The sequence below is a fragment of the Aquarana catesbeiana genome, linkage group LG10 (genome assembly GCF_042186555.1).
Source record: "Aquarana catesbeiana isolate 2022-GZ linkage group LG10, ASM4218655v1, whole genome shotgun sequence".
NCBI classification, from domain to species: Eukaryota; Metazoa; Chordata; class Amphibia; order Anura; family Ranidae; genus Aquarana; species Aquarana catesbeiana.
In genome coordinates, this window is record NC_133333.1 from 173,997,219 (window position 1) to 174,019,701 (window position 22,483).

Here is a 22,483-nt window from a genome sequence, read left to right on the forward strand (position 1 = left end):
GATTTTTCGGCGTAGGGGGTTCCCCTTGAAATCCATACCAGACCTAAGGGCCTGGTATGTCCCGGGGGGGGGGGACCCACGCCGTTTTTTTATTTAAAATTTGGCGCGGCATTCCCCCTCATGATTCATACCAGACAGCTGTCAGCACTGCCTGTCGCTCATCGCGAAAGGAAAAAAACAGTTTTCCTTTCCCGATGAGCGAGCCAGCTCGGTGCTGGCTCCCGCGACGGGGCTCGCAGGTGTCAAATCTCGTCGATAACAGTTATCGGCGAGATTACCACAATATCGCGGTCACCTACTGTATATATATTTATATATATTACAATGCAAAGGGGTTGACACAAAAGCAAAATTTTCTCCTATAAAAGAATAAGAAAGCAACTTCTGGCATTCCTGCCTTTTTAATCACTTCATGCATCTTTTGTCCTTTTAATCAGTGACCTGCACAATGCAGTTGTAATGGAGATACATGTCTTTGCTCCTTTCTTAGATGGCTTCCATATATAGAACATGTGAGATACCAAGGAGGTGTAACCACATATTAACCCTTACATATTCATAGCAAGCCTTTGCTTAAAAAACAGTGATTGTTAGTTTACATATATTACAATACATTCTGAAATTTTAAACAAGGAATGGCGCCAGACAATCACAAAGTGAAGTGAATAATGAGTAGAGCTGCCCCTTTCACAAGTGAATAGATCACCTAACAAATCATTTGGAAATATATAAAAGGTAGGCGCTAGAGAGGGACCACTTTGATGCAGCTTGCGAGTTTTAAAATGTATTGCAATATCATTTGGAAATATATAAAAGGTAGGCGCTAACTCAAATAAGCATATAACTTGAACATATTAATGCATAGTAATTGACCACACAAAAAAATTAATTATCCAAAAAAGTTCTCAAATAAAGGAGAAACCAAACAGAAAAGTCTGTGTGATGACAGGTACTCTTAATTAGCCGTGCTCCACCTTCACTTGTGTGGGAGACATACAGACTCACCACATGATTAAACAATGGGAGACTTCATATACTCAGGTCCTTTGGAAGGTATATCCATAAGCTCACAGGGCTATAGGACTCAGTAAAAACAAAGAAAATTTACATAGCGCAATATGCTTTTGGTGTAAACCAGGTGCCAATAGTGATAAAGTGCTCACATTATAAGGTGCTAATGTGCTAGCACCAACATGTACAGTAATATCACAGGGACAGAAACAGTGTCTCTCCACTTCTCAGGAGCCAACCGTACCGGAAATGATGTCATGTACATGTTGGTGCTAGCACATTAGCACCTTATAATGTAAGTGAGCACTTTACCACTATTGGCACTTGGTTTACACCCAAGCATATTGTACTATGTGAAATTTCTTTGTTTTTACCAAGTCCTATTGCCCTGTAAGTTTATGGATATACCTTCCAAAGGATCTGAGTATATGAAGTCTCCCATTGTTGAATCATCTGGGGAGTCTGTATTTCTCCCACACGAGTGAAGGTGGAACACGACTAATTAAGAGTACCTGTCATCACACAGACTTTTCTCTTTGGTGTTTTGGTTTCTCCTTTTTTTTGAGGACTTTTTTTGTATAATTAATTTTTTCGTGTAGTCAATTACTATGCATTAATATGTTCAAGTAATATGCTTATTTGAGATAGCGCCTACCCTTTATATATTTCCAAATGATATTGCAATACATGTTAAAACTCGCAAGCTGCATCAAAGTGGTCCCTCTCTGGCCAGTCCCCAGTCTTCCTTGTGGATTAATTTTTTTTTTCTTTAAGGGAGATTGTCAAATTCTTACTTTCTAAATAGCATACTCTTAAGAGTATGGGCATATAGTGCCAATATACAGCAAAGAGGCACAGCCGGGGGTGAGCTACAGACCAAAATCCAGCAACACACCTCCACAGTGGGAGGAAACAGAGTTTTAGAGAGTGGCCAGCACCAGCAGGTAAATGTAGTATTCTATGCATGTATATAAATCGCTATCCCTGCTGGTGCTATCTACGCTCTAAAATATATATATATATATATATATATATATATATATATAGAAAACAAATGTGGTAGAAAGGGCAATGCGAGTGTTGTCCAAGACACAAATTACTTGATGTCTAGTAATTCCATTGAAGAAAGCAATGTTTTTGTTGCCCAGTAATAAAGGTTGTTTGTTTCAATGTCTGTAAAAAAATGGAGACTTCCACAGGATGCTGTTTGTTAGTAGTTTTATCACTGTTCAGTTTTCACTTGTTAGGTTTAGTAGTTGTTTAAGGCAGAACTCCATGTAACACATTTTGTGTGGGAAAGCGTTAAAACCTCTGATGAATTTTTTATTGCTCTATGTGCCCCCTTTGTGGAGATTTTTCCTGATATCCTGTTGAGTCAGTGATGCAGGAAAGGGACACCGATCACTCCAATGGGAAACCACAGAACAAAAAAATACTTTTGTAAGCAGCATTTTGAAGGATTTTAACTTCTGTCAGATTGCTATATGTTTAGGAGATTTCAACCCTCACTTTCTGTCCTGGTAAATACCTGTATCTAAGCATGATGAGGTGTCACCAAGACAAGAAGGGACAGAAGATATTTCTAATGGATACCAAACAGCAACAGAAACCAAAAAGAGGTTCTCTTTCTTCCATGCTATAGCTAAATCTACAAACGCAGTTTGGCTGCAGTTCCAATTTGATTTCATTAAATAGCAGTCAGCGTAGACTGTTGAGAAACTTCTCATTTCACTGTGCTTACTTCCATTTAAAGTATATGAAAACCCTAAACATGAACAACTTATTCACTTCCTTTTGGTTGGTTAAATGTACATTGGATAATATTTTTTTTATCAGTTTATTATTAGCAAAACCTATTGGTCAATCCTGCCAGTAATCTAGTTCTGTCTTGTGCAGTCTACAGTCCAATCTCAAACTGTGCTATCAAGGAGTTTGTTATGAAAAAGGGGGCATGTACTGTAGTTCTATCATAGGGTGATATTGCTGTTCTTCCATAGATACACAATGTTGTCACACTAGCACAAGATGTGGTTGATTTACTAAAACTAAAAAGTGCAAAATTTGGTGCAGCTGTGCATTGTAGCCAATCATCCTTTAACTTCAGCTTTGACAAAAAAAACCTGAAAGCAGATTTTGCACTCTCCAGTTTTAGTAAATCAACGTGTTTACTGGCAGCATCCTCAGTTGAATATAATAAAGATGAACAACGTCTGAAAAAACAAAACCAGTGCAACCACTACATCTAGGACTGCTAAGCTGCAATATATTATATTTTTGTATTAGCGGTTTTGGTACACTTTAACTGTACCTGGTATAGGCATCTCTACCAGTTCAAGTCTCCAGATGCAGCTAAATTCTGAGAGAACAGATTTGTACTTACAGCCACATTTCTTAGGAGGTTTTAAGAGCTGATCACGCTTGGCAAACACATCAACTACTGACCAATTTGTATGGCAGAGTGTTATTGCTTTGTAAAAACTGATGCCTTGTGTTTGCCTCACCATTTCTGTGTTCACATTCTGTACTCTCCTGAGTACAATGAGTGTCTTGTGTCTTTTATTCTAAAAAACTGCTTTTCATAGCTTGTCTTTGTTTCTTTAGGTTTTATGCTGCTGAAATCTGTATTGCTCTAAATTTCTTGCATGAACGGGGAATCATCTACAGGGACCTGAAGTTGGACAATGTTCTGCTTGATGCAGAGGGTCACATCAAACTGACGGATTATGGCATGTGTAAGGTAAGATTTTTTACTTTGTTCTTTCCGGGATTCATGGATTATAGCATCTGTAAAAGGAGCGTTTTTTGTCACCTATATCAACCAAGTTTGTTTTCTTCCATTTATATTTCATGTGCTTGGTAAAGGGAATTTAAGTTTCTTTATCGTACATCATGGGACTCAGAGCCGGTTCACACGAGGGCGACTTGTCAGGCGACCTAGCCGCCTGACAAGTCGCCTCCCGTTCTGTACAATGGAACCGTTCTAATCGGAGCGACGCAAGTCGCTCCGACTTAGAAGAAAGGTTCCTGTACTACTTACTATACAGAAGTCGTCTTGCAAGTCGCCGCGGCAGTCGTGTGCAGGTCGACTCGGTGAGGCGACCTGCAAGTCGTGTTGCTTCTAATGTGAACCGGCGCTCAAGTAATTAATGGTTAAGGGCCACCTTCAGGTGATGGACACTGGCACACCCTAAACAGGAAGTTGTCTCTCTGTATAACCCCTCCTCCTATCAGGAGTAGCTCAGTTTTTTCGCCAGTGTCTAAGGTGTTGGTTACGAGTGAAGATGTGCTCTGAGGAGCTCCAGGAGGGATCCATGCTGGATTTAAATAACCTCCACACACCGGATCCATCCAAGCCACTGAGTCCTAAGGATGGTACCCACCTTGTCACTGCTATTGAGGACCAATCTAATATCATCTAAACAGTGAGTCTCTTTTCAACTGGTATATCCAGCAAGCAATCACAGCCTGAACTTTTAAAAAAACATTTTTTTTTTTTTTGGAGACTCTGTATTTTGACTCAGCTGACTATATTTTCCTATCCAATTTATATGCGGTGCTATCTTTAATGTTTCATGGAAACATGGTGCTGAATGACTAACAGGCTTGTTGTGGATTTATTGTTTCTCCTTGACTCAAGTCGCATGCTTGCATCACAGTGTGCTGCATTTTTTTTTTTAATATATATTATCTCTATGATTGACAGTGCTACATCCAGAAATCAAACCTGTCTTGTTCACTAACTATCAGGAATACTTTCTAGCCAGAATTGCATTTATTTGTCTGAGATAACCAATGCTTTCTTTAACATTGTAAATACTTAATGCAGCACCTCTATAGGCATATAGGGAGTCTGGAGGTCCATGGTTAAGCACAATACGGGTACCGACTTGTGCTACCAAGGTTTCCCAGAACTCACCTGCCTAAACATATGTAAGCATTATATATTAAGTCACACTTAATGACTTGAGATGATTGACACGTGTGGATGACTGGGATATGGCTGAGCTCATGGGCATGCGTTTTTAAGTGACAACGTTGTCAGTTTTTACCTTATGCAATCTCCTATTGTTTATGCTTTCCTTTCAATGATTAAAATGTTTTTCTACTAATTGTTCTAATAAAGTTATATCAGGTTAAACCGCAGTTTGTTCCTTTTCCTTCACTGAAGGTAAGGACACCTTGGGTCCTATCCCCACTCCCCTTTTATTTTGACTCGCATAGAAGAACAAGGTTTTGCCTGTAAGCCCCTCTTTTGAGGGCTGGACTCCAGGAACCAGGACTCTTTTTGGTCATGCTACATTACCTAAAGTTGCTCCTGAGGGGTGCTATACAGGTTCAAAGGAGTGGAACCCCTATTAAGGGACCTGGTCTTTGAGGGTTTACTAACGCTGCCCGCTGTGATGGGTGAAGTTTGGATCTGTGTGTTTTCAGCAGTATCCTGCAGCCAGGAAAAGGTAAGATAAAAAGCTTAGGAACTGTAAAATGTCCACCTATGCCTTTTTCCTCCATATGAAAAACGTTGTATTGCCTTAAAATCTCAGCAGCTCTGTGTCCAGCTTTAAACAGCATGTGTGTGTCCCAACAGCAAGAGGGGGTTCTTAATTGAACAGAGGTGTTCCTCTCCCTGGGGGAACTAAGGGGCTGGGGGTACAGCGGATTGTTATCTATAATGGCTCCTGTGTAAAACACTAATTGCCTCATATTGCTGAGAAAACACCCCCCCCCTCCTCGGAGGGGTGCGATGACGGCTTCCTATGGATATTACTTTAAAGACTCACATTTTGTTGTCAGACTGCCGTTTAATTAGCCTTGTTGTGCTGCAGCCTGTATATTTCAGAGACCATGTGCGCGCGGACTAAGGTTCATTTTTTACAAAAAACGAGGAGGACAGGTACTGGAAGGGGCGTGGCTTAAGGCAGGCGGTGCCGTGTGCAGGAATCGGCGTCCACGTGGCACACAGCTGAGGATGCCAATCAGGTTTGCACCTGCAGTGTGTTATAAAACAGACGCTCTCATTGTCAGAAAATCTCTTAAGAGCAACTGAAGAGAAGAAGTCTGTCACACAGGACACAGGAGCTCTGGGGCATGTAAGGGATGTATACAGGCATTTCCAGTACAGGAAATACATTGTTTCTCAGCATCAAACTGATCTTTATGGTGAAATTGTTTTGCTAGACTATTGCTCAGCAAGTAGTACATTTTTACTAGAGTGCCTCTGCTTTTCTGCTTAGCACTATGGCTTCCAGAGTTACCACAAAGGTGCCAAAAATTCCACCTCCCAGGCGCTGGGGACTTCAGTCATGCCTCCACACTGTCATCCTCTCCAGAGATACCAGTTACGGCAAGCCAGGGTGAGTCATTGGAACCAATTAGTGGTGCAACTGCTTCTCACACTTCAGCCCCTGTATATGTGACTGAAGATGCATTTTCCTCTGCCCTGCAGGGCCTAGAAGGAAGATTAGCGGCTTTAATCGCATCCTCCATCCAAACGGATAGGAAGCGTGCTAGATCCCCCTCCCACCTCAAACCCTTTACCAAGGGAACAGTGGGCACAGGATGAGGTATTACCCTCAGGCAATCAGGGGGAAAAACAAGCCGATTATTCCTCTGCAGAGGAAACAACAGTTGATGAACCTTTTTTCAGCCTTGCAATCTGAGATTGCTGGTACAAACTCTTATGGAGATGGTTCATTCCACTTTCATGCTACCCCTAACAGAGTCAGCTGAAAGTTCAGTTTCTTCTTGTTAAAATCCTCTTTTTTTTCTTGACAGGTGCGGTTACTCAACCTGCAGTTGCAGCAATAGACATCTGTCAGTCCCTAAGGGACCAGTTTAGACAGGCCCTTAAAGAGGTCCCTGCACACAGGCCCACGTTTTGGCTGAACTACCAAGGGCGCTATGGTTTGTCATAGACGCCATGAAAGACTCTATTCACTAGGCATCCCATCTTGCGCTTGTGCTGGTACACATGCGTAGGACCCTGTGGTTAAAAAAAAAATGTTTTGGTCAGCTGAAGCACCTTGCAGAAGGCTTCTGACTAGCTTCCCTTTTCATAGGGATCAACTATTTGAGAAGGATTTGGTCAAGCACATCCAAATGATTTCTAGTGGGACAGGTACTCTTTTGCACAAAAGAAAGTATAAACGTCCTTCATTTAAACAGACTCCTTCCCCTGCGCCAGGGGCATCCACCTCTAGGCAGTGGCGACGGCTTCCACCATCAGACTCTAGAGGAATGCCTCAGGGTCAGGCACAGAAAATTCAGGCCCTGTATACATGACTGAAAATGTGTTTTTCTCTGCCCCACAGGGCCTAGAAGGAAAATTAAAGACTTTAGTCGCATCCGCTATACAAAAGGATAGGAAGCGTGTTAGATCCCCCTTCTCCACCTTAGACCCCTTATCAAGGGAACCAGTGGGTAGAGGATGAGGGGTTACCCTCAGGTGATCAGGAAGAAAGGTATACCGATTACTCCTTTGCGGAGGAAACAATGGTAGATGATCCTTTTTCATCCTCGCAATCTGAGAGATTGCTGGTACAATCTTACAGAGATGGTTTGTGCCTCTCTCAAGCTACCTCTAGCAGAGTCAGCTGATAGTTCTGTTTCTTCTTTAGGTTCCTTAAAACCTTCACAGTCTTTTCAGGCGTTTCCTGTACTTGCACAGAAGAGCAAGCTTTGGGGTTTTATTCAACAGACCCATTCTAGATCTAAAGAATCTAAATCAGTTCCTGAAGATCTGCTCCTTTCAATGGAGTCGATCAGGTCAGTAGTTTCTTTCCTACAAGGAGGAGAACTTTTGGCGTCCATCGACATCAGGGATGCATATCTGCATGTCCCTGCATTTTCCGCTCACCAAAGGTCTTTGCGGTTCAAAGTAGAACAACAGCATTTCAGTTTGTAGCTGTGCCCTTCGGGCCAGCTACAGCACTCCGAGTGTGCACAAAAGTTCTGGCCCCACCTCCAGCCAGGTTAAGGGCACAGGGCATAACAGTCTTGGCGTACCTAGACGATCTATTGCTAATAGACCAATCGATGGCTTGTTTGGAGCAAAGTGTACGCATTACAACCAATTACCTGAAAATTCTGTATTGGATTCTCAACCTAGAGAAGTCTTCCTTAATACCGCTAAATAAGCTAGGGTATTTGGGTCTGATCATAGATACAGTCCAGAAAAAGGTGTTCTTGCCTCAGGCAAAAATCAACTCCATACGAGAGCTGGTGCGGATGGTCAGGTCGAAAGGAAATCCCTCAATTCGCCTTTGCATGAGGTTGTTAGAAAGATGGTGGCTTAATTCGAAGCAGTCCCCTATGCCCAGTTCCATTCAAGACTTGCAAAACAGTATCCCGTCTGCTTGGAACAAAATGATCCAAGCTTTGGACTTGCCAATGCGGCTGTCCCCAAGGGTGTCCCAAAGCCTCAGAGTTGGTTGCTAACCCAGAATCTGCTGAAAGGAAAATCCTTCAGACCAATTATCTGGAAAGTAGTAACGACAGATGCCAGCCTTTCAGGCTGGGGAGCAGTACTAGAGAAGACGACTGTCCAGGGACAGTGGTCAAAAACCGAAAGAGCCTTGCCCATCAACATCCTAGAGATTCGTCCAGTGCGTCTGGCTCTGAACTTCCAGGTTAAGGCATTGTCCTGGCAGGATCCAATCCGACAATGCCACAGCGGTGGCCTATATCAATCACCCAGGGGACACCAAGAGTCTCTCAGCACAGAGAGAGGTGAACCATATTCTAACTTGGGCAGAAAGGAATGTTCCGTGCCTATCAGCAGTCTTCATTCTGGGAGTAGAGAATTGGCAGGTGGACTACTTAAGTCACCAGCAGTTATTCCCGGGGGAATGGTCTCTTCACCCTGACATTTTTCTGGCTGTTTGCCAAAGATGGGGAACTCCGGATGTAGATCTTCTAGCGTCCAGATTCAACATGAAGTTAGTCAACTTTGTGTCCAGGACAAGGGATCCACTCATATGCGGAATAGATGCGTTGGTGACCCAGTGGGATCAGTTCTCACTGATCTATGCATTCCCCCCTATTCAGTTCCTACCACGACTGCTTTGCAGAATCAAGCAGGAAAGAAAGCCGGTAATTCTGGTAGCACCAGCACGGCCCAGAAGGTCATGGTACGCAGAAATCCTAAAGATGGCAGTGGAGGATCCATGGTTCCTGCCACTAAGGCCAGACCTGCTCTCACAGGGGCCGATATTCCATCCTACTTTACGAACGCTAAATTTAACGGCCTGGCTATTGAAACCCACATTCTGGGGAAACGTGGGCTTTCCAGGTCAGTTATCTCTACTTTGATTAATGCAAGGAAGCCAGCTTCCAGAGCTATATATTAGAGAGTCTGGAGGGCTTATGTTTCCTGGTGTGAATCCAAGGGTTGGCACCCTCGGATATATTTTATAGGCAGATTTCTTGCCTTTCTACAATTGGGCGTAGAGATAAAATTGGCCTTGAGTACTATTAAGGGCCAAGTCTCAGCCTTATCGATCTTATTTCAAAGACCGCTTGTTACGCATTCTTTAGTCCGGGGTTTTATGCAAGGGGTGATGCGGATTAATCCACCAGTTAAATCACCTTTGAGCCCTTGGGACTTAGTTTTGTCAGTGTTACAAAAACAGCCATTTGAACTGATACAGCATATTCCCTTAATCCTTCTGGCAAGGAAGCTGGTGTTCTTGGTTGCTATATCTTCAGCAAGGAGGGTTTTGGAATTGGCTGCTCTTTCGTGTAAAGGGTCATATTTGATTATTCATGAGGAGAGAGTGGTGTTATGTCATCGTCCAGACTTTTTACCAAAAGTGGTTTCAGGTTTTCACCTGAACCAAGATATTGTCCTGCCATTGTTTTTTCCAAAACCATGTTCCAAGGAAGAGAAGTCACTACATAGTCTTGATGTGGTGAGAGCATTGAAAATCTATTTAAAGACAACTGCTCAGATTCGTAAGACTGGTGTCCTATTTATTCTGCCAGAGGGTCCTAAGAAAGGACAGGCAGTGTCGAAATCCACTGTCGCTAAGTGGAGTCGGCAAGTTATAATAAAAACTTATAATTTAAGGGGTAAGATTCCCCCTTTTCAAGTTAAGGCACACTCTACCAGGGCGGTTAGTGCTTATTGGGCAGTGCGTCACCAGGCCTCCATGGCTCAGATCTGTAAGGCCGCAACTTGGTCTTCAGTGCATACATTCACAAAATTTTATCAGGTGGATGTAAAGAGGTATGAGGATATCGCCTTCGGGCGCAGTCTGCTGCAGCCAGCAGTATAAGTCCTCAAGTCTGGGGGGTACCCTGCGGGTTGTGTCTCCCTCCCCTCCAGTAGCATTGCAATGGGACGTCCCATTAAGTAATTACTTAAGGCCCTGTGTCCCATGATGTACGATAAAGAAAATAGGATTTTTATTACAGCTTACCTGTAAAATCCTTTTCTTGGAGTACATCATGGGACACAGAGGTCCCACCCCTCCTTTTCTGGGGTATATGTATTCGTATATTGCTTTGCTACAAAAACTGAGTTACTCCTGGTAGGAGGAGGTGTCCATCACTTGAAGGTGGCCCATAACCATTAAGTAATTACTTAAGGCACCGTGTCCCATGATGTACTCCAAGAAAAGGATTTTGCAGGTAAGCTGTAATAACAATCCTATTTGCAGCCCACAAAGGTGGTACTTTAGATGCTTGTTTTTACAAGACATCTTTTCTTTAATGTCTCCAAAAATTTTTGAGGTGTGTTGGTTACCACTCATGATGACCCATGCTGTGAACTGCAACTTTTTCTGTGTATTACAGGAGGGTCTGGGGCCAGGGGACACAACTAGCACTTTCTGTGGAACGCCAAATTACATTGCTCCGGAAATTCTCCGTGGTGAGGAGTATGGTGAGTAAAAAAGTATGACCTGTAGATATCCTCCTGTAAACCAACATCTAACATTTGATTCTGTTAAAGTTATTGAACATACAAGTATTCTTATTTACAAAAATATATTTTAGTTCACTATATTGCTCTTTTTGTAATGCTTATTAATAAGCAACTTCACTTACTATAGTTATCTGGCCCCCCTGAGGCTAAGTGGGGCAGAGTTTGATCCGCCATCAAGTCTTTATTGCAATCCAGGGCCCTGGAACCCAAATTCTTCAAATGCACAGCTGACACGCTCATATCAACAAGAGGGGATTTTATCTTTTACATTCAAATATTTTACAAATATTTTACTCTGTACCTGGGAGATATATTGAGTTTTAAAATGTATGGGACATGAATCACATGCTACTAGTTGCTTTGAAATTATTTATTTACTTTATTACTTTTAAACATCTATCTTCTCATTTCTAGATTGTGTGATGCGTGTTCATGGTAATGTGCACATTCCCTATTTGGTTTCTCTATGCATTTTTCTTCACCTACATGATATGGGTTTCCTCATCACAATGCTCAAATTTATACAGGAAATAATATCCTACACTGGTCCACTTTTATAGTACATCAGAGACAATCCTTTCAGGTATGGGATCCCATATAGTATCATACATAGAAATATGTATACATGCACACCATAATACAAGAACTGATGAATACAGAGGGGAGAGAGAATAAAAGGATCAGATTTTCCTTGTCAGATTACTCTCCAGTAAATAATATCCCCTTCTCTGTCAGGATTCCTCCTTTCAGGAAATACAGATGTAAATGGTATCCCTTGGATTACATTAATTCATGCCCTAGCTATTTAAAGGAACAGGGTTTTTTTTATTTATGAGGCATGAGTACATAATCATAAAAATTTAAATAATGGCCCAAAAAAGGAGAGGGAGGAATGGTGGGGGTGGTGTTCCTCATCTTTACCTTTCACCCAAAATCTATATTTACCACTATGCCATACTTTCCTCTCTAAGAAAATTCCTTATCCCCAGGAGCACAAACACTTAACTGCACATTTAAGCATGTAGTGGGTTTCCTATGGAGAGGTTATTGCATATACTGCATTTTAAACCAATAGATCCCCCCCCCCCTCCTCCCAGAGACGCAAACACATACATGCAAGTGGGTTCCTGGGAGGTGGTTTCACAAAAGATAATTTTCAGCTCAACATGGACGTGTTTCACTGCATATTTAAAACAAACACCCATGCCAAAAATAAATATATGTATAAAACCTTTTAATTATGCTATAAGGTGCAACAGCTGTGACAAACCAACAAAAGATTACAAAAAAAAAATCAAAACAGCGCTAAAATCAACTTATATAAGTTAAAGTGTTTGTAAACCCTTACATACCAGTCTTACCTACAGGTAAGCCTATAATAAGGCTTACCTGTAGGTACTGGAAATATCTCCTAAACCTGCACGGTTTAGGAGATGTTTGCCATATACACTTGCGGCGACGTCATTGTCACATGCGCACTGAAGATAGAGCACGATCATTCCACAGGGCCCGTGCCGTCGGCTCCCGCGCGCATGCGCGGGATTGACGTCATGCGACTTTGGCCAGTCACAGAGCCGGAGTCCACGGCCCCCGAAGGAAGAGGGGCGGGGACATCACGAGCTTTGTTTGCAGGTAAGTGTCACATAATGGGCTAGTATGCGATGCATACTAGCCCATTATGCTTTTACTTTGCAGGGAACAAAAGATGAAGTAAAACCCATCAGGCTTTACTTCCTCTTTAAAAATTCATAAAAAGTCCAAAGATAACATTCAAATTATATATAGTGATCCATATTTTCCACGTGCGTGCAAACTGATGTTTAAAAGTGCTCCACTTCACCACGTGCCTTTGTAGACCGCACTCGCCAAAAATGATTGACTCCTTGTTTTCAGAAGAGTCAGACTGTGTCTTTTTATAATATGCTCCTCCAGGAGTACAGCAGGTATTGCCATGCTGCAGAAAAAAATTACTTACTCAGGTAAGTTGCCTCTGCTTATCTCTGCAATCCTCCAAGGACCACCCAGTATTTGGCAAGGTAAAACATTAAAGAGGAGCAAGTAAGACTCCCATAGTGAAATACCATTAATTCAAGGCTTACAGGTAGGGTAAAAACACACAATGTATTAAGATATATAAGTATTGATAGAAAGTATATCAGGAAGTGCCGCTGGTGATCCAGCGTGCGTTCCACTGGCCTGGAAATGACGTAACCGGAAGTCCGTCCCAATGCGTTTCATCATACAAGTGCGCCGTCCTCAAGAGTGGCACTTCCTGGTATACGTTCTATCAATGCTTATACATCTTAATACATTCTAAATGTGTGTTTTTTAACCTACTTTTAAGCCCTGAATAAACATTATTTTACTATGCGAGGCTTCCTTTCTTCTCTTTAATGTTTTCCCTTGCCAAATACTGGATAGTACTTTGAGGATTGTGGTGATAAGCAGAGGCTACTTACCTGAGTGAGCACATGGTTCCTCCAGCATACTGGCTGTACTCCTGGGGGAGAATATTACAAAACAGCGCAGTCTGACTCCTGTGAAAACAAGGAGTCAATTGTTTCTGGTGAGTGCCGGTCTACATAGGCACATGGTGAAGTCGAGCACTTTACATCAGTTTGTCATGCACGGGGGGAAATATGGATCACTATTTATCCATATATTTTGGTGTGAGCGATGTTTCACTACATGATATGGCTGGTACAGAAAGTGCTTGATAGTTTCAAAATATGCTTCCCAAAGTGGTTCACCCACACACAAAAATGTGCCCCTACACAAAAACTCGATGTCTTTTATGTCTAAGGCCGTCATCTTTTCAGGACCTAGCAATGATCTCTTTATATAGCTCATGTCATTACTTTGTGACATCACATTGCGCACCTTGTGTGATGTCACTACACATTCTATGCGGTTATCGTAGTAGTAATATCTTTCATACGGGCATTTACAATTTACGTGTCTAATAGAGGCCCCTTAACTTTAATGTATATATTTACAGGCACCTAACCAATTCCTCCTTATCTACTATCGGGTATATTGGCGGCAATTATCTTTTTATTGCTATTTACTTAACCGAATCATTTTGATAACAGTGGGTCTAAACATAATTCAGTTAAAGGGTATCCTAAAAAAAAGTATCACATGCCCTCTTCTGAATTCTCAGTAAGGGTACATAGAGAACATACAGTGCAAGTAGCATAGCTTGTCAGGTCTGCAGTAGGTGGGATCTACCTGCAGGGGGTTATAAAGCAGAAAGACCTGGTTCATGATTAAAGCCTTTTCCGTGTCACCCAAGGTGGAGTTGCATTTACAGTAGGTGACAGCGATATTGTGTCAATCTTGCCGCTGTTATCGGCGAGATTTGACACCTGCAAGCCCTGTTGCGGGAGCCAGCGCAGAGCTGGCTCGCTCATCGGGAAAGGAAAAATGTGTTTTTTCCTTTCGCGATGAGCGGCAAGCATTGCTGACAGGTGTCTGGTATGAATAATGAGGGAGAACGCCGCGCAAAATTTTAAATAAAAAACCGGCATGGGTTCCCCTCCAAGAGCATACCAGGCCCTTAGGTCTGGCGTGGGGGTCCCCCCCAAAATCCATACCAGACCCTTATCCGAGCACACAGCCTGGACGGTCAGGAAAGGGGCGGGGGACGAGCGAGCACCCCCCCTCCTGAACCGTAGAAGGCCACATGCCCTCAACATGGGGGGTGGGCGCTTTGGGGCAGGGGGGCGCCCTGCGGGCCCCCCACCCCAAAGCACCTTGCCCCCATGTTGATGAGGACAAGGGCCTCTTCCCGACAACCCTGGCCATTGGTTGTCGGGGTCTGCGGGCGGAGGGCTTATCGGAATCCGGGAGCCCCCTTTAATAAGGGGGCCCCCAGATCCTGGCCCCCCACCCTATGTGAATGCGTATGGGGTACATCTTTCCCCCAGGTGAATGGGTAGGGGTACAAGTGTAAATAAGAAAACACACTAGACAGGTTTTTTAAAGTAATTTATTAGTCAGCTCCGGGGGTCTTTTTCCGACTTCGAGGGGGTCTTCTTCCGACTTCTCCACTCTCTCCAGCCTCTTCTCCCGGTGTCCGGTTCTTCTCCTGCTCTCTGGCCTCTTCTCCGCTCTCCGGTTCTTCTGCCGGGCTCCTCCGCTATCTTCTGCTCTTTTGCTAGCGGTGGCCCAGTCTTCTCTGTCGTCTTGTTCTCTCTTCTCTTCTTCTGATGTTGACACTCTCTCCCGCTGTAATGCTGTCAGACACAATATTTTGTACTTTTTGCTATAATAAATATCTCCAATTTTTTTTAAAAAAAAGCTAATTTTTTTTCTCAGTTTAGGCGGATATGTATTCTTCTACACACCGTATATACTCGAGTATAAGTCGAGATTTTCAGCCTTTTTTTTAGGCTGAAAGTGCCCCCCTCGACTTATACTCGAGTCACCGCCGTCTGCCTACATTATCAGCGTGTCATGCAGGCAGACGGCGGCCAGCGTGTGATAATACAGTTCGGAGGCTATTCCAGCTTTCAAAAGCCGCGCCTCCTCCTCGTCTGTGATAGGCTGAACACTCCATTTCCCAGCAGTCAGTGTACAGCCTATCACGGACATTCTCTCATCCTCGTCCGTGGTATGAGAATGAGAGAATGTCCATAATAGGCTGACCGCTGAATGCTGGGAGTGTTCTGCCTATCAGACGAGGAAGAGGCGCGGCTTTTGAACAGTGGAATGGCCGCCGAATGGTATTCTCACACGCTGATCGGAGGATGGAGATCGCCACACGGAGGCTGCACAGGACACAGGTAGGCTGCACAGGGACACAGGACACATGCACATGTAAAGGACACAGGACACATGCACGTGCACAGGGCACATGTACAGGACACACGCACAGGGACACATGCACATGTACAGGACACATGCACAGGATACAGGTAGGCTGCACAGGACACAGTGAGGCATGCAGCTGCAGATGGGCATTGTTGACCCTCTTTTTCCACTTACAGTAGCTGCTGCATTTCTCACCCTCATCTTATACTCGGGTCAATAAGTTTTTCCCAGCTTTTTGTGGTAAATTAGGGGCCTCGACTTATATTCGGGTCGACTTATACTCAAGTATATACGGTATTTTTGGTAATAAAAATTGCAATAAGCGTATATTGATTTGTTTGTGCAAAAGTTATATCGTCTACAAAATAGGGGATAGATTTATGACATTTTTATTTGCGATTTTTATCAAGACTGAGACATTATGACGGACACATCGGACACATTTTTGGGACGGTTGACAATTATACAGCAATCAGTGCTATAAATATGCACTGATTACTGTTTAAATGTCACTGGCAAGGAAGGGGTTAGCACTAGGGGATGATCAAGGGGTTAACTGTGCTCCCTAGTGTGTGTTCTAACTGTAGGGGGAGGGGACTGACTATAGAAGATGACAGATCGTGGTTCCTAGCTATTTGGAACTCACAATCTGCATCTCCTTTCCTCACAGAACAGGGATTTGTGTGTTCACACACACACACACGTCCCTGTTCTGCCTCTCGTGCCCACGATCGCACGTGGCTGGCGGTCATGAGCATCGGCACCCCCGCAGTGCAGCGGGTGCGCACCTGCTAACGCGCTTTAAGGAGCCGACGTACAGCTACGACGGTTTGCGGGATTGTGCTGACCTGCCGCAGTATAATGACGGTGGCTGGTCGGCAAGTGGTTAAAAGCGACAAATATACATAGAACCATGTCATCTAAAAACTTGTTAATTTATGTCAAAATTACGGCCAATAAGGGCTTAATACTTTGAATATGTGGTGAATATTGATGATTTAAGGTAAGTGAGCCCCTGTGTGTCAACGTGTTTTGCTGATCCGCTTCCTCACACACCGAGGTTACTGAAGTAAATACAGGTCTCAGTGTATGAACAAAAGAGATTGCATACATAAAGGTCATGTTTCATTGCATTATTAATATATACAGCATTCACTCTACAAAATTAGTCACATGAAGCATAATATCCCCTGTCACAGAATATATTTACATTCACCTTGTCTGGATATGAATACACATAGAAATGGGTCTCCCTGGGCACCCTTTTCCCCCTATTGCTCAGTTTGGCCAGGCGGCCTGCTCTAGGAAGAGTTCTGGTGATCCCGAACATAGGTTGAAAAAAGACACAAGTCCATCTAGTGCAACCAATAAAAAAAACAAAAAGAAAAAACTTCCATTTATGGATGATGGAGGCCACTGTGCTAATTGGGACCTTCAATGCTGCATAAATTTTTCTGTACCCTTCCCCAGATCTGTGCCTCCATACAATCCTGTCTCTGAGGTCTACAGAATATTCCTTGAAATTCATGGCTTGGTTTGTGCTCTGACATGCGCTAACTGTGGGACCTTATATAGACAGGTGTGTGTTTTTCCAAATCATGTCCAATCAACTGAATTTACCACGGATGGACTCCTGTTAAGTTGTAGAAACATCTCAAGGATGATCAGTGGAAACAGAATGCACCTGAATTTTAATTGTTTTGGCAAAGGCTGTGAATACTTATGTACATGTGATTTTTCTTTTCCTTTTTTATTTTTAATTAATTAGCAAAGATGTCAAACGAACTTCTTTCACCCTGTCATTATGGGGTATTGTTTGTAGAATTTTGAGGAAAATAATGAATTTAATCTGTTTTAGGCTGTAACATAAAATGTGGAAAAAGTGAAGTGAATACTTTCCGGATGCACTGTAAAAATGTGCTACCTCCTCTTGTAATGAGTTTTACACAAAAAAACACACTGAAATATTTATTAGTGGACAAGCCAAGTACATTGTCTTCCTCCTCCTGTCCTCTTACTTCAAAGAATTATATTTAGTACTGAATTATTAGATTTGGTCTTGAATGTAGCATTTCTCACATTCGGTCATCTAATACGCTCCTCTTTTTGCAGGCTTTAGTGTGGACTGGTGGGCTCTTGGGGTCCTCATGTTTGAGATGATGGCTGGTAGATCCCCATTTGATATAATTACAGACAATCCAGACCTGAACACTGAAGATTATCTTTTCCAAGGTTTGTATAGATCCCGTGACTGTTTATTTGGCTGACATTATTGTGATGCACAACTAGCTTTTGGGGGTGGTTGAGCGCTCAGTAAGCAGGCTGTTGAGACAAAGAGGCGTAAAAATGCGTGTGGAAAGTAGATTTACCCTCGCTCTACCGCTATATTCAAAGTCCAGGAGCTGGAGACTGGTGCTCTGGCTGGAGCATTCAACTCCCACAATAGAAGATTCATGTCAAATAAAGCCAGCAGCTCAGAGTGCTCTTTTAAAATGAATCCTTTTTTGGCTACATATATAAAGACGCAGTGCTGTAGGTGTACCCACATTAAAAGTCTCCAGGCAAGAAAGGCTGGCATCAGACTCATATGAGGAGACTTCAGAATCATTGTAAGGCTGGATTCACACCTATGCATTTTTACTGCTTTTTGCATTTTACAGATTTGCACTACAGAACGCTGTTCCATAGGAAACCATGTTAAATGAACTGTAGTGCAAAGCTGCAAAATGCAAAAAGCACTAAAAATGCATAGATGTGAATCCAGTCTTAGTCACAGCTCTCTTTAAGCGCCCTTTCACACAGGCTGTCTGACCATTTCCTCCTGTCCGTTTTTTAGGCGGACCTGATCAGATACTGCATTGTCTTCTATGTAGCGTCGGATTGTCTTCTATGTAGCGGCGGATATCAGTTGACACCCACCGCCATACGATCTGATTCTGTCCGCCAAAAACGGACGGATGGTGGTCCTATTTTCTATCCGTCCATCGGATATAAACCGATAGGCTATCCGTTTCCATCCAATTTCCTCATAGAGGAGAACGGGACTGTGTCCATGTCTGCTCTCCGTAGCAGAGCGAACATGGATCTGCCATCTGCCTGCTCAACCGGGATCAGCGAAGCGGTCCCATGCTAAGCAAGCAGATTCTAATATGTGGAGGTGCCCGTGTGAAAGGGGCCTTCCTTCTCTGCACAGCAAGCAACTTTGCTTGGCTACTGCAAGGGCTGCTGATTCTTGGCCACCACCCTGAAATTAAACCTGTATTACTTAAAGTGATCTGAAACCCAAAAGCAAACAATCATCGTATTGCAGCTTACCAATTAGATGTAGTGGCTGCATTTCTTTTTTTTTTTTTTTTTTTTTTTTTTTGTTGTCTTTCTTTCCTTTATTTTCATCTGGTGATCCAGCCAATAAGTCTGTTGTTTTGGTTTTTTTTTTTGTTTTTTTTTTTTAGCAGAACAAACTCTCCTGCAAATGTAGCAGTTAGTGTTGCGACAAACCATTTAACACTGGCAGGAGTGCTTACAATGATCAGCTTTTATTTATCCATTTAAAACCCTTATCCCAAAATAAAAAAAACTCTTTCTGTAACCGCTGATAAAGTGTTAGCTGGAATTTTGCTTCAATTTGTTAATGTATCTAAATCTCCTAATACATCACGCCCCTCCCCACAAGACTGACAATGCTGCTGTGCCCTTGTGCTCCTTTATCCAGAGTGGGGGGCACTCTCATATAGGTGTGGTTATGGGCCAGATCACAAGGTAATACAAGCTAAAGTTTGTAGTTTTGCAAAAAAGTCAGTTTAAAGATTGTAATAGGCTTAGAGTAATTGTTTGAAGGAGCAGTAACAATTATGTTTTAATATAAAATATTATAAATATTATTACGACAATTCTTTCAGAACTTGCTGTTGAGGTGAGTGAACGGGTTGGAGGGCCTAGAATTTGTACCTGAGATCCAGTGGGGGCTTGGTTAGCTCCCCAACACCCCCCCCCCCCCCCCCCGGTCAGTCAGTCGGATTACCGGCTGCAGTGCTCTGCGCCCCGAGCCCACCCTTTTTTGAAGCGAATTTGAACCTAAGGCTCTAATCGGGTGCTTCTAGAAAAAAAAGCAGATTGTAGATTAGGGGCCGGCGCATGGATTAGGGGCCGCCACTGCTGACATCTTATTCACTTTAAAGTTCAACTGATGCTGAAAGACTGGTAAGCTACTGATAACAAAGTAGGTTGCTGGAAAATTAGGCTTAAGAGTTGTTAACTGCACTGTTGCCTCCTTCTTAACCTAACAAATTATATCTACAGCCCTGGTCCTTAGCAGTCTACTGACTATGCTGTAAGCTCTGTTGCTTCAATTTTTTGACTTAGACTTGTATTAACATCAATGACCGTATTGTCTCAGTTGACACTGCCAGGTGGCACAGAGAGAGGTTTTCAGGGTGGCCCAATCAAAAGTTTGCTATGGGGCTCCATGATCTGTAGTTGCATGTCAGCCTCCAGCTATCTGCAAGTGTGCCATGGGTTCCCAGGCCAATTTTCAAGACTTCCTTATATTGTAGAAGGCTGGCCACACCTTTTATCCAGACAATGAGCCTGCCCAACTTGGTGATTGACCAATAAGGATCAGCTGCAAGGCAGGGGTGGATGGGCCAGCCTTCTATACTATGAGGATACTGGAGAGCTTAATATTGCAGGGGACCAGTATTAATTTTGCAGAATGCCGAATATACATGCAGTCACCTCTGCAAGTTACTGTCACGTAAGTGACAATAGACCGTTAAATACAATGACATTGGTCAGCGTGTTTATCACACAAGAATAAATGTTTGATAACTCCATTTCTGGCTAAGTGTATAAAAAAAAGCATGCACTGCAGGTGTGGGGGTGGGGCGGGTCTTTTTCTAAGACGACCGCCTTTCACAACAAATTCAACATTGTAAAGATCTCTGCCTAAGATGACACACTTGCTTTAGGGTAGAGCTCAAACATTAGAAGCATATATAACAAAATCCTGCTTACTTAAGATTTTTTACTAGCTGGACCTGTCAGTGTTGATGGGTGTAACTGTGAAATGTTGTATTGATTTATACCACTGGACTTCCTTATCTGCTTATTCATCTGTCATGATGGCAGCAAATCAGACAATCCACACCAAGTAGGACACTACTTTTTTAACTAGTCCTTTGTCCTTTGATATCTTGGCATCCTTATTTTGTTATATTTGGTTTTTCAAGTGATGCAGCTAGGAGGATGTTATTTAAGCACGTCACGCTAAAAAGGTGTGAATGTAGCCCCTGAGGTATACTGTTCTCAGGATTAGAACTTATAGAGCTTTTTTATCTTGTTTTTATTTGCATGTAACCAGTTATCTTAGAGAAGCCAATTCGGATCCCAAGGTTCCTGTCTGTTAAAGCCTCGCATGTATTAAAAGGGTTTTTAAACAAGGTGAGTTGATCTTTGTTTTTTAAGAGTATCTGGCTCTAACACTAAAACTAGTCCTTTTACATAAATAGGGCAAATCTGGTAGCCCAGACTGATTGAAAACAGTAAAGTCTCTAGGTGTCTCTTCCTTTTAAGTCAGCAGTCACCCAGCAAAGGTGGGACTGGCATAGTCTAACATACAGTAATGGTAGCCACATGATGAGAATAAGTTGCACGCAGTATCCTGCCCAAGTCATGCTTAATGATTGTGATGATAGGACTTTGTATTTGTTTAAATAATAACACTGGTCCACGGGAAAAAAAATGTAGAATTTACAAGGTCCTGCTTTTCCTAGGTATTTATGACTCATTTGCAGGATAATTAAGAGTCATGATTTGGGGTGGGTGCTTGCCATAATCTGTCCTTATTTTGCACACAGCATGGTACAGTATGTAACTGTGAGAGTGTTCCATGCTTACCAATAAGCGGGAAACCCTCTGGGCTATTGAGTCAAAGCTGTATAAATTCTCAAATCCTTAATTATCCCCATTTGTACATAATTATTTGTACTCTAGAATATGTTGTCAGGCTAATGGTTAAAAGTGTTTGGGCAAATGTAACAATTGCTGACAGATTGTTTAGGCCTTTATTAGTACGGAATTCACCAAAATTATGACAGTTACCTATCTCTAAAAATATATACAGTGAGGGAAAAATTATTTGATCCCCTGCTGATTTTGTACATTTGCCCACTGACAAAGAAATGATAAATCTATCATTTTGATGGTAGGTTTATTTTAACAGCAAGAGACAGAATGACAACAGCAAAAAAAATCCAGAAAAACACATTTCAAATAAGTTATAAATTGATTTGCATTTTAATGAGTGAAATAAGTATTTGACCTCTTCGCAAAACATGACTTGGTACTTGGTGGCAAAACCCTTGTTGGCAATAACAGAGGTCAGATGTTGATTGTAGTTGGTCACCAGGTTTGCACACATCTCAGGAGGAATTTTGTCCCACTCCTCTTTGCAGATCCTCTCCAAGTTATTAAGGTTTCAAGGCTGATGTTTTGTAACTCAATGTTCTATGGGATTGAGGTCTGGGGACTGGCTAGGCCACTCCAGGACCTTAATGTGCTTCTTCTTGAGCCACTGCTTTGTTGCCCTGGCCATGTGTTTTTGGTCATTGTCATGCTGGAATACCCATACACGACCCCTTTTCAATGCCCTGCCTGAGGGGGTTGGAGGTTCTCACCCAAGATTTGACTCTAAATGGCCCCGTCCATCATCCCTTTGATGCGGTGAAGTTGTCCTGT

General features: G+C 42.7%; 1 protein-coding gene across 3 annotated transcripts in view; it reads left to right on the plus strand.

Moving 5' to 3' along the window:
- PRKCZ (protein kinase C zeta) overlaps positions 1–22,483 on the plus strand; it is a 608,643-nt gene that overhangs the window by 469,631 nt on the left and 116,529 nt on the right. For all 3 annotated transcript variants that reach the window (XM_073602984.1, XM_073602983.1, XM_073602985.1), the window contains 4 exons: positions 3,613–3,748; positions 10,804–10,891; positions 17,861–17,980; positions 21,108–21,187. In XM_073602984.1, coding sequence (XP_073459085.1) covers positions 3,613–3,748; positions 10,804–10,891; positions 17,861–17,980; positions 21,108–21,187 — 424 coding nt within the window. The remainder of the gene's footprint in view (positions 1–3,612; positions 3,749–10,803; positions 10,892–17,860; positions 17,981–21,107; positions 21,188–22,483) is intronic.